This window comes from Cricetulus griseus, chromosome 7 (genome assembly GCF_003668045.3).
Source record: "Cricetulus griseus strain 17A/GY chromosome 7, alternate assembly CriGri-PICRH-1.0, whole genome shotgun sequence".
Taxonomy (NCBI): domain Eukaryota; kingdom Metazoa; phylum Chordata; class Mammalia; order Rodentia; family Cricetidae; genus Cricetulus; species Cricetulus griseus.
In genome coordinates this window covers 12,678,452-12,691,818 of record NC_048600.1, presented here as the reverse complement: position 1 = coordinate 12,691,818, position 13,367 = coordinate 12,678,452, and the positions used below count along the sequence as shown (strand labels likewise).

The 13,367-nt window shown below is 39.4% G+C and overlaps 1 protein-coding gene across 4 annotated transcripts in view; it reads left to right on the top strand.

The window, feature by feature from the left end:
• Nucleotides 1-13,367, top strand: part of Babam2 (BRISC and BRCA1 A complex member 2) — a 380,020-nt gene that overhangs the window by 75,318 nt on the left and 291,335 nt on the right. For all 4 annotated transcript variants that reach the window (XM_027424426.2, XM_027424427.2, XM_027424428.2 and 1 more), the window contains exon 4: nucleotides 8,699-8,793. In XM_027424426.2, coding sequence (XP_027280227.1) covers nucleotides 8,699-8,793 — 95 coding nt within the window. The remainder of the gene's footprint in view (nucleotides 1-8,698; nucleotides 8,794-13,367) is intronic.

The window sequence follows — 13,367 nt, the reverse complement described above, 5'->3', positions numbered from 1 at the left end:
TGATTTGTGTATGGCTTTACGTCCCCACCATGTCTGCCTTGAGGTCAGGTGCTGTTCTTCTTACTTCCTGTATAACTCCCCAGGTATCCAGCGAGTGCATCTGTGCAGGGTGTGTTTTTAATAAATGCTCTTGACTGATTTACTGACTGTTCTCCATAGTGAGAAAACAATGCCACACATTGCTTCATGGAGCCTACTGAGCTTTGAGGCAAATGTTTCAGAAGTTCTTTGAGGTTGGAAGTACAACTCAGAAATTCAGAACCATGTGAGATCTCAAAAAGCATGTAAATAGCCTTATTTGTTTTAAAGATAGTCAGACAATATTTTTGCTGTGTCTAATATAGCAAATACCACTTCTCTATTACATCTTTCTCAGACTATCCTTTCAATTAGGGTATGATAATTTGGTGTACAATATTCCTCTTTTGAAAACAAAACTTCACTGTGAATTTAATGACACATTTTTAGCATTTTTAAATACTTTCTTTTGAAAGGACACATTTAAGAAAGTTCTTAAAAGGTGAAACTATTTATAAGTATTCATATTATAGATTTTCTTTTCCTTCAAAAAGGGATCATTGTGGAGTTCCTGAAGTATAGAACTCTTAAAATTGCATCTTCAGCATGATTTTATTTACAAAACTTAGATTTACCCACAACCACTCAGTAAACACTTTGTAATTTATTTGTGTTTAAGATCATATTTCTTGAAAGTAGGGCATTTTTATCAGATTAAAAAAATAACAGCTTTATTGAATATAATTCACATATCATGCAATCCACCCTTTAAAGTATATGATCCATTGGTTTTCAGTGTAGTCAGAAAATTGTGCCGTCAACACCACTAATTGTCCATTCCCTTCACTACAAAAGAAGCTGAAGTGTTAGCAGTCACCAAGTCACTTCTGTCTTTACATTAACATATTTTGAACATTTCACATAAAGGGTATGTTCCTGCTCTCCCCACTTCTCTTCCCCTCCTCTTTCTCTTGCTTTACATTTTATTTGTCCCTTCTTCATTTGATGGACATGAGTTGCTTATACTTCTGGCTCTTGTGTATTATTCTGGTAGGAACATTCATGTGCATGCTTTTGGGTGACCATGGCTTTAATTCTTTTGGGATATCTGAGAGAAGAGCTTCAGGGTCCAATAGGTAACTCCACGTTTAACTTTCTGAGAAACTTCCAGGCCATTCACATGCATCATTTTGCATCCTGCTAGCTATGTTATAGGGTGTCAGTTCCTCTGCATTACTTGTTAGCGTCTGTCTTTTTTATTATGGGCATCCTAGTGAGCTATGACATAGTATTTCATTTTGATTTTGATTATACCTCTCCATGGTGTCTCATTGAACATCTTATGGGCTTTTGGCCACTTGTAAGTAGAGAAACATCTCATAAAAAGTCTTTCCCCATTTCAAATTTGGGCTGCCTTTTTATTCCTGAGTTATTAGTTTTCTTTATAGAGTCTGCATATTTTTATATGCCTCTGTATATATTCTGTATATTTCTTATCAGATATGTTGTTTGCCAAATTTTCTCCCATTTTATGGGCTTTTACATCCTGGGTAATATTCTTAGAAGGACAATAGCTTTTAATTTTGATGGAGTCTGATTTATCTTTTGTTGGTGTTGTTTCTTGATTTGATTTTGAGTGGAAGAAACTCTTAGAGTTTCCAGAGAGTCAGAATCAACAGAATGTACATATTCACAGAGGGGGTTTATTAAGAGAACTGACCCATGTAAGCATGAAAGTTGGCAAGATCTAGGGCAGACTGTCTGTACACTGTAGCTGCAGGATGCTGGCTTGTAGCATGGCCCAAGCCTACATAGAAAGCCTCAGAACTGGAGATGCCAATGATGCAATTCTCAGGGTGAGGCCAAAGGCCAGAGTCCCCAAGGATGCTGGTGTAAGTCCTGTTAGGTCCTCCTCACTGAGTAAATCAGATCAATATCTCAGTCTCCTGTGGACAAATACTCAGAGAAACATCCAAAATTCATATTTTAACAGTTTCCCAGGTATTCCTCTAGTCAAGCCTAAAACTAACTACTACAGAAACAACTGCCTGATTCAGTGCTTTGAGGATTCATTCTTAAGCTTCCTAAAATATTTTTTTCATTTTTGTTGTTACCTTTAGGACTATGATCCGTTTTGTGTTAGTTTTTCTATATTGTGTAAAATAGGGGCCAATTTCATACATTGGCTGTCTATTTGTCTTAACAAATTTGTTGAAAAGATATTTTAAAATTATTTGTATTGTTATTTATACATATAGGTATGGATCTGCATGAGTATATGCCACTTGTGTGTGGGCTCTGGTCGAGGCCAGAGAATGTGTGTGATCCCCTGAAGCTGGAGTTACAAGTGGTTCTGAACGGCTCATTGTGGATACTGGCAACTGAACTTGGCCTTCTGGAAGAGCAAGCAGTACATGCCTTTCTATCTTAAGCAAGTTCCTTTTTTAGTGCTTGAGACAAAACTCAGAGCTTCCTACATTAGGCAAATGGCTAGTACTCTACTACTGAACATCCCCTAGCCCCTAAATACATTCTTTTCTTTGGGGGTGGGGGCAGTATCTTATTATGGATCTTGGGCTAGCCTAGAGCTTGCTGTGTAGCTTAGTATGGTGGTTTGAAAGAAAATGATCCCCAAAGGGAATGACACTATTAAGAGGTATGGCCTTGTTGGAGGAAGTGTGTCACTGTGGAGGTGGGTTTTGAGGTCTCCTATATTCTCAAGCTATGTCCTGTGAGACAATTAGCTTCCTGTTGCCTTTGGATGAAGATGTAGAATTCTCCAGCACCACATCTGCCTGCATGTCACTTTATTCCCAGCCACCATTCTCCCCACCATGATGATAATGGACTGAACCTCTGAACTGTAAGCCAGCTCTGTTATAATAGTGCCATGGTCGTTTTGTCTCTTCACAGCAATAGAACTCTAACTAAGACACCTAGGCAGACCTCAGATTCACAATCCTCCTAGTTATTGTTATGTTCTATTCCCACTTTAAAAGATGTTTTCTTTTTAAAATTTTGACTTTGAGACAAGGTCATACTATGTAGCCCAAGTTGGACTCAAAATTGATGTTAGCTTATTCTGGCTCCTAGCCCAGGATCCTCTTGCCTGAGCTCCCAAAGGGCTTGGATTACAGGTGTGTGTCACAACACCCAGCTTCTAGATTTAAGGTTTAAGTGTCCGTTTTAGTATTGTTAGATACAGCCACAGAACTAGTTCACTGTGTAAAACAGACTTGATGCCTCTAAACAGAAACTCCTGCTGTCTCCTCTCCCCAGCCACTGACAGCCACCATTATGCTTCCTATGAGGTGTAATAGTATTTGTCTTTTAATTTGCTTAACTTGCCATAATGTCTTTTAGGTTCATCCATGGTGTAGTATGTGTCAGAATTTACTTTCTTTTAAGAGGAATCATAGCCAATGTATGACATATTTTTAATCTATTCATCTGTTGATGGGCACTTAGATTGTTTCCATTCTATGTGTTGTGAATCATGCTGCCACAAACAAATAAATCTTTGAGCCCCTATTTTTAATTTGGGGGGTGTTATATGCCCAGAAGTGAAATTGTTGGATCACAAGGTAATTTTTAATTTAATTTTTAAAATTAATTCTATTTTTAATTTTTTAAAGAGCCACCATTCTGTTTCCCATAGCAGTAACATCATTTTACACTCCTACCAACACTGCATAAGGGTTTGGGTTTCTCTGCACCTTCCCCTACATTTGTTGCTTTTGTGTGTGTGTGTGTGTGTGTGTGTGTGTGTGTGTGTGTGTGTGTGTGTGTTGTTTTTTAATATTTGCTATCCTAATAAATGAAATAAAGTAAAATTACTTTGTGTGTGTGTGTGGGGGGGGGAATTGAATTGCCTTGCAGCTCTATGAAGAATCAGTTGGCCTTAAGAGTGAAAGCATTCATTCATTCATTCATTCATTCATTCATTCATTCAAGATATGGTGTCATGTAGCCAAAACTATCTTAGAACTTGCTATATAGCTGAGATTGCCTTGAACTCCCAATCTTCCTGCCTCTGCTTCTCAAGTGCTGGTATATAAACGTGTGCCACCATGTCAGCAGAATACTGAATTACAGTCTGAGATGTCTGTTGATGGTGCCCACTGTTGCAGTTCCTAGTTGCTGTGTCTTTCTAACAGCTTTTGAAATTGAGAAATAGGAATCCTTACATTTTTTTTTTTCTCTGTCTCTCCCTTGCTTTCAGGATTTTTTTTTTTTTTTTTTTTTTTTTTTTTTTTTTTTTTTTTTTTTTTTGGCTATCTGGAAGTCTTGCATTTCTAGATGACTTTTAGAATTGGCCTTTCAATTTCTACAGAGAATCTGTTGGGGATTTTGTGTGAAATCTGTAGATCAACTTGCATAGTATTTTCCCTTAGCAACATTAAGTGTTCGGATCTGTGAAGACATTTTCCCATTTACTTAGACCTTTTATAATTTCCTTTAACAGTGTTTTATGGTTTCCAGTGACTAAAGTTCATCCTTTAGATTTATTCCTAAACAGATTTTTTGATGCTACTGTAAATGGAATTGTTTTCTCAATTTAATTTTTGGGTTGTTCCTTGCTAGTATACAGAAATGGAGTTGTTTTGTTCCCATTTGTCTTGTGTCTGAAATACTCTCTGAAACTGCTCATTAGTTCATATTTTTCATGAATTTGCTAAGATTTACCATATGCTGTTTATATCACCTATGGGCAGAGGTCTTTTGGCTCCTTTTTTCTTTCCCTCCAGTGTAGATGCTTTTTATCTCCCTTTACTTCCCTGGCCAGAGCCTCCAGTACAGCACTGAAATAGAATCACCAATTCTGGGGAGGTGGTTTTCCCTGAGCCCTGCTGCTCCCAGCCTTTTTGTTGGAATTTAGCATGTTAGTTTCTGAGCATCAATTCCCAATACATTCTAGCTTGGCTTTCCCTGAAACGCCTGATACCTGTGCTCTGTTACCTTAATGAAAAACATTCTAAAAGTGATTAACTCAGCAACCTGAAAGACACATTTCTAATGAACTGTGTGCTTTTCTTAAGGAGCCATGCTTGCTGGTCTGTGTGGGTAGAATGAGTCATGAGGGCATTCATGCTGCCTCTTCTAGAGGTTCTTGTCCATGTCTCAGACTTAGCACTATTGAAGGTTATGATTCATAGGATGCACTTGGCAGTTGGAATAGTGATGTGAGGGTTTGTAGAGGAGGTGGTGCTTGTGTTACTTGTGATGGTTTGATTCTGCACCCATCTCCTGTAGGTGCATTTTCTTGTTTAAGCTTAGTTGTGCCCCCCCCCAAGCTCTGTATGTAACTTCTGTGCTTTGTTATTTACTGTAGATTTCTCTGCACTTAGATATCCAGAGAAGTGAGGCCCCCTTTCATATTCTGAGCATTTCTAAAAAAAGATACTCTGTGAGCTGCACTTTGTCTTGTAAGATACATGAAATGAGCATAAGAACACATACATTCTCTGGATGCTTGGAATATATGTAGGAAGATCAAGTATATGTACTTGCTATATACTGTTTATAGGCCATTCTTTGCCGGGCTCCTTCCCTCCTTCCCTCCCTCGGTTAACATTTTAAAAATTGAAAATAGGTTTTTCCATGTAATGCATTATTTTTAAAAATTTTAAATTTATTTTTATTTCTTGAACATTAGTGTTTTGCCTGCCGATGTGAGGGTGTCAGGTCCCCAGGAACTGGAGTTACAGACAGTTATGTTCTGTCTTGTGGGTGCTTGGAATTGAACCTGGGTCCCTTAGGAAGAACAATCAGCACTCTTAACCACTGAGCCATTTCTCCAGCCCCTCCATGTAATATATCCTGATTAAGGTTTCCCCTCTGCCAACTCCTCCCACATCCTTCCTGCTTCCACACTCACCCAAACCCATACCCTTTCTTGCTCTCTCTCATTAGAAAACAAATGGGTACCTAAAAAAATAAAATGAAAACTAACAAACCTGACTACAATGAATAGGAAAAAAAAAAAAAAAAAAAAAGCTCTGGGAGAGGGGAACACAAGAAACACATACAGACACAGAGACACATACATTCACATACAGAGAAAGTCCACAAAGACATACAACTAGAAACCATGATATATCAAGCAGAAGACCTGTAAGGGGAAAAAAAAGAAAAGAAGCCTAGACAAAACAAAGTGAGACAAAATTGCCATTGAGTTAGTCTTGTGTTGGTCATCTACTGCCAGGCATGAGGTCTGCCCTTAAGCGTGGTTTGTATCCCCAGTGAAACTCCACTGTAGAAAACTTTTTTTTCCCCTGTGAGTGGCTATCAGTTGGAGATATAGCTTTTAGGCTGGAGGTGGGGGGGGAGGGGGGGAAGAAGCTGTGTCTACTTTCCCTCTCAGCACTGAGACTCCATCTGGCTTAGACCTGTACAAGCTCTGTGTATGCTGCCACAGTCTTGTTCACATGGACATCAGTCCTGTTGTGTCTAGAAGGTTCTGTCTTGTTCTTATCTCCAACACTAAATGTGAGCCCCTTTAGGATGAACATTTTTTAAATGAACAGAGTGGTTCCTCATATGTAGCTCCTGCTTATTATAATTTTTAAAATTAATAGAGCCACGAAACAGTATAAGACTATAATCAATTACTCAAGCGATGTTGTAGCCAAGCAATATTGATGAATTTCAGAAGTAACCGTGTTCAGTATTTTGTAGATTTATGAGGGGAGGCACTCTGCAGGAGAAGGTAATTGGACTGAGCTCATGAGCAGTGTAAGCTGAGCAAGAGGAGAGCCATTTGACCTGGGTGCCATAGTATTTGGAAGTCATTGGGTTGATCATAATGGCCAGAACTGATGGTTTTCTTTGGCTTGTAGACTGACAAAGGGTGGATAAATTGGGAGGAACATCGTATTTTGGAGGCTTTAAGTACCAGTTGGTAATGCTTGCCTTTACTATATTGAACATGGCAGAATTATTGATATTTTCTGAGTTTCAAGTTTTCAGGCAATACAGTACTTCGATAAGAGTTACTTCTGGATTAGTGTATACTGTAGACTGGAGGGCAGCTGGTACTAGACTACTATAGAAGAGGGTATGCTTGAGTTATTTTAGTGTTTCAGTTTTTATTAGCAGAATTCTTTGGTTTTATTGCCTAGTGCAGTTCGTAGAACAAAGTTAAGTTTGTTATTTAGTGAAATTCTGAATGTGTGGATAGGCTGAGCTGGGCTTGCGTAGTGCTGAGAGCAGCAGGGACAGTTTATGTTAGGATCATTTGGAGGAACTATTGAGACAGCTTGTGTTCTAGAGTATGAGAGCATGGGCCATCACAATCACATCTTTATGCTTGCTGAGCCTGACGTGAAATGCCTGGTGCATACAGATGTAAGGGCTCAATTTAGAACTGAAGCCGGAGGGTTTCATTTTGGGTAGCAGTATGCAAATCTCATCCTTTGAACAGTGGATGTGAATGGAATGACAACTGTGTTGTGTATGTGTATAGAAACATACACACCATGAAAAATACAGCCCAGTGTGTGTTAGATTGTCTGCTAACTAATCTGCTGATTAGTATTAGCAGAAAGATGAAGACCAAAGTTTTGGGTGAGTAGAGAGAACACGGGAACTGAATAAGGAGACAGAAAGAAATAGACATGGAGACCTTACAACTCTAGTGTGTCCCCAAGACTCCAAATCCTGTTTTACATTTAAGAACATCACCACTATCAACATGACACTTCTGTATGGCTTGTTGAAAGCTTACTGTATAAGTACCACACACTAACTGATTGCACTACTGGAGCTCATTGAGAGCTTACTGAATGCTAGACATGGTGCTGAGCACACTGCCTTCTTTGCCTCACAAAGTAGATCTGTTATGTCTGCACCACTGTGCCACTGCGCCACTGCACCACTGCATCACTGCACCACTGTGTCACTGCACCACTGTGCCACTCTACCACTGCGCCACTGCACCACTGTGCCACTCTACCACTGTGTCACTGCGCCACTGTGCCACTGCACCGCTGCACTGCTGCACCACTCTACCACTGTGCCACTGCGCCACTGCGTCACTGCACCACTGTGTCACTGTGCCACTGCGCCACTGCACCACTGTGTCACTGCACCACTGCACCACTGTGCCACTGTGTCACTGTGTCATTGTGCTGCTGTACCATTGAACCACTGTACCAATCATTCACTGATAAAGAAACAGAAGGGCAAGTGGCCAAAGTCTTCTGAAGTTCTCTAAGTTAATAGTGATTAGGGGACCCTGGAAATAGAACTGAGCCTATTTGACTTCAAGCCAGATGCCTTTTCCATTATATCAAAGGTATGTTGTTTAATTTCTACAAGTCAAGCACTGTATTTGTACAGAGTCAGTTTTCAGTAAAGACTTCTTAATTAGCAGGCAGTGATTGGGCAGTTGTGTTTCCTGTAAAAAATAATCAGCATGTGCATTGCATGGGGCTGCTTTTACTTTCCTACTCGGGTATTTATATTCATAGTGTATTGCACTTTTCTGATTGCTTATTGTGGATGGTAATTTCAAAGAGGATATCAGTTCTTTTATCTGAAGAATTAATCATTCAGAAAGTACTTTTCAAATTGTTTCTTAACCTAAATATAAGTGTCTTCAAGTTTTTTTTTTCTGATGCATTCTTCAGAATGTCCATTTGCAAAAGAATAAGAGCCTGTCATTTTTTTTACATTTCAGGGGACATCATTTTCAATGCTCAGTACCCAGAGCTGCCCCCTGATTTCATCTTTGGAGAGGATGCTGAGTTCCTGCCAGACCCCTCTGCTCTACATGTGAGTATTATAGGCTCACTCTCATGGTCCTTGTTGAAAAGAAGACAAAATTGGCATTGGATAATTGCTTAGTCAATTGTGGCTTTCCTCCTCTGTGAAATAAATGCAACTCTTCATGTGTCAAAATAGTTAAACAAGAGAGGTTTTTCATCATAGTTTTACTTTGGGGCCACTTCAAATTAACTCTACAGTATTGGTTGAAATAATTTTTCTTCAATTTAAACACACATTGAAGATGTTTTCTTTATTTTAATATGATAGTTCATGCCTGCAGTCAGTTTTCCAGTTACTAACACTTCAACAAAATACTGGTTGGAAGAGTGTTTCTTGATTTTTTTTTTGGAGGCTCTTCTTCTTCTTCTTCTTCTTCTTCTTCTTCTTCTTCTTCTTCTTCTTCTTCTTCTCCTCCTCCTCCTCCTCCTCCTCCTCCTCCTCCTCCTCCTCCTCCTCCTCCTTTTTGTGGAAGTAAAAGATGTACATGCCCATCTCTTATTTTAGTATCATCACAAGAGAAAGACTAGTTTGTATGTTTTGTGTTAAGGCATACTCAAACCTTGTAATTGAAATATAGCTGTTTTGGAATTAAAGCAAGAAATTTTACCATTAGGGGAAAGGGGTTATGATATCTGGCAGAGCATATGCAATTTATTTAGCAGTTGGGTTTTCTGCATGACTGATGAAGAACAGGTGCCATTTTGTTTAAATGTTTCTTTCTTTCATTTTCCAAATTCAAATCTGCTGTAATAGCTATACTCTTCAAAGAGGTTTAATTGTTGATTAAACCTATTTTCTTGGTTTGTTTTCTGGAGTTTTTTTTTTTTTTGACTCATTCAAACTGTATATTTTGTAGTTTAATGACTTACTTTGGAAGTCCCCTACTCCTCCATCTCCCATTTAAAGGCAATTGTGGTGGTTTGGAAGAAAATGGCCCTCAAAGGGAGTGGCTTTATTAGGAGGTGTAGCCTTGCTGTAGGAAGTATGTCACTGTGGGGGTGGGCTTTAAGGTCTAATATATGCTCAAGTCATACCCAGTGAGACAGCCTACTTCCTGTTGCCTGCATATCAAGATATAGTAGCTACCTTTCCAGTACCATGTCTGTCTGTAAACCACCATGCTCTGCCATGATGATAATGGACTGAGCCTCTGAACTGTAAACCAGCCACCACAATTAAATGTTTCCTTCATAAGAGTTGCCGTGGTCATGGTGTCTCTTCACAGCAATGGAGACTCTAAGACAGTGAGGTACTATCTGAAGCCTAAAGAATTACATTAAATTTCACACAGCTGTGAATTTCTAGTTAAATGCTGCCTCCTTAGAAGCTATGGAGTTGGTATCTACCCCAGTTCAGAGGCAGTAGATTTGACCTAAGCATTACTGTACAGTCCCTCCATGTCTTAACTCTGCCCAGTGGAGAGGGGCATACACCAGATGCCAAAGAAACATTAGACTCCAAGTGTCCCTGGAATTTACAGTAGGTGATTAGAAGAAACTGTGTAGAGGAGGTGATATTTGTCGTCATCCTTCAAAGGTGAAGGAAAAAGTGGGAAGTCTGAGAGAATCCAAGTAGGTGCATGACTGAAGCACATTTGAAGCTGTGGTTCCTATGATGTGTTGTAGAAAAGAGTACCAGTGGATTTGCTGAGGAGTACATTCACACAAAAGAGGGCTACAAAGTTTAGATGCATTTGTTGGTGTCACAGGGTTTCTATTGCTGTGATAAACAGCATGACTAAAAGCAACTTGGGGAGGAAAGGGTTTATTTTATCTTCTAAGCTTATAACTGTCACCTTGGGAAGTTGGGGGTGAGAACCCGAGGCAGGAACTTAAGAGGCAGGAACTAATGTAGAGGTCATGAATGAGTGCTGCTTATTGGACTTGCTCAGCCTGCTCTTTAACACACCCCAGGCTACCTACCCAGGGATGGTACCACCCACAATGGTGTGGGCCCCCTTACATCAGTCACTAATCAAGAAAATGCTCCACAGGCTTGCCTACAGACCAGTCTTCTGGAGACAGTCTCTCAGGTGATAGTCCTTCCACCCAGATGATTCTAGCTTGTGTCCAGTTGACACAAAAGTAACCAGCACAGGGACATTGGTGGAGTATATCAAATGCTGGTCAAGAGCCACTAAAAGAACAGAGTGAGAACTGATGGAAATGTGCTTTGTGTGATCAATGAGGGAGACATCTAAGACCAGACTGAGCATTGTTGGAATAAAATCTATGGCAGAGAGAAAGCATTAGATATTATAAGAGATCACTGGGATGGAAAGGATAAGAGTGTTCCAGCCTGTTTTTGGAATTGACTTTACAAATTTCAGTGTATGTCTTAAGTATTGGCAAGCATGGTGAATGGAGAATTGAAGAGCTAGAAAGGGCCCTAAGATTCATCGTCTTCCACTCTTCTATTTTAGTACTGAAGTAACTCTAGTAGATTTATAGAATTCTATAGCATAGCTGATATGGTAATTCCACTCTTCTGATGATGTTTCATCTCAGAGTGAAGTTCTCATAAATGCCTTTGAGAAATAAGCTGAAAAGAACAGTGTGTGTGTGTGTGTGTGTGTGTGTGTGTGTGTGTGTGTGGACAACTAACTGTGTACTGGATCTCAGAGGAAGATTGCAAATTCAGGGGTGCACTTTCTCCCTAGTGATAATTGCTTGAGAGCCTCAAGAAGGCTTGCTACATGGACCAATGGGTCAGACATGCTGAGTGAGGCAATCAGAGCACACTTGTAAATGTGCACACTTGATACCTGTCTAGTTGAAACTCTTGGACAGAATAAAGTGTAACCCAGATCCCCCACAGCCATTTCTGTAGGCACAGCCTGCGCCCGGGTATTAATAGGTTCCCTCAGTATTAATAGGTTCACAATTAGTTATGTCAACCCAGACTCCCCTCCTCTTCTCTTGAAGAGGGCTAGCCACGCTGACTTCTCTATATGTTGAATGAAAGGGAATTTCGTCTTATTACCTGTAGGGTGGGAAACAGAACCAATGTTCTGACTTCTCAAGATTTTCTACACGAAGCACCAAGTATAGAAGGGGAGTTTGCACCCTTACAATCTGGGACCACAGTCCAAAATATGTCCTTTGACAAGTATGAAGTTGCTTTAAGCTATTGGGCTTCATCATTAAAATTCATGAAAACAATTACACCTGATTCTGTGATATATCTGTATTTTTATGTAACAATATATTAAATTATAATGGTTAAGAAAAATGGAACTTTCCAGCTTGAGAAACAAAGTTTTAGAGAAGTTTATTCTTATTTAGACTGGCTCTTCCTCAAAAAGTAGGTGGCTTAAATAAGGGACATGGGTACAGGAAAGAGACATAAATGCGGGCTTCAAACACCAGCTGAAGCCTCCTCTTCCTAAGCTCAGAATCTTCATTGAAAGAGGTGAGTTCTGTGAAAGAATCAGATGTGCAAAATGCTAGGATCTATACCAGGGCCAGAAGCATCTCAGATACCATAGAATCATGAAGACACCCAGCAAAGGCCTTAGCGGCCTGGTGGCTCCAAGATCTGGATACATATTAGATTAAACTGGAAACATGTTACTACTCTGGATACATATTAGACTAATTGGAAACATGTTACAACTCTGGATACATATAAGACTAAATTGGAAACACGTTACAACTCTAGCTTCCCCACTAGACCCATGTTTAGGCACTCTGGAGAACCAAGGACTGTCAGTCTTTGGGGCTATTTATATGTAGCTGTCTGAACTGTGCTGGGAACCATTGACTGAATCATCTAGTAATATCTATAACACAGTATCCTTTGCCTTTGCTCAACATTGCTCTACCGAGGTACTGTTTTTCTATTTAGGGGATAGCATATGTACATACATATGTATATAATTTAAAAAAAAAAACAACTTTATGACACATAATTTGTATGCCACACGATTCACCTATTTAAAGTACTAATTTGGTGGTTTTTAGTATATTTGTTGAGTTGTGCAACTGTCACCACAAATTAAGGCATCTTGTCATCATACTGAAAAGAAATGCCAAACCTATCAGCAGTTACTTTCCTATTTTTCCCACCCCAGGCAAACACTAATTTGTATTCTGTTTTTATGGGTTTGCTTATTTTGAACATTTCATGTAAATAGAAATAATTTTTGTCAGGCCGTGGTGGCGCATGCCTTTAGTCCCAGCATTCAGGAGTAGAGGTAGGTGGATCTCTGAGTTCAAGGCCAGCCTGGTCTACAGAGTGAGTTCTAGGACAGCCCTGGCTGTTTTAGAACCCTGTCTCAAAAAAGAAAAAAGAAAAGAAATAATTTCACACACACACACACACACACACACACACACACACACACACACACACACACTCTCCTTTTGATTATTTTCACTTGGCACACTTAGTTTTTTATTGTCAAATAATATTCCATTATATGGGTATACCACATTTTATTTATTAATTTGTCATTTGATGGCTACTAGGGTTGTTCCATGTTTTGGTTGTTGCAAGTAATGATATTGTATGGGCATCCTTTTGTTTTTCTTAGCTCCCTAGGAGTAGAATTATAGGACTAAATGGTAACTCTGTATTTA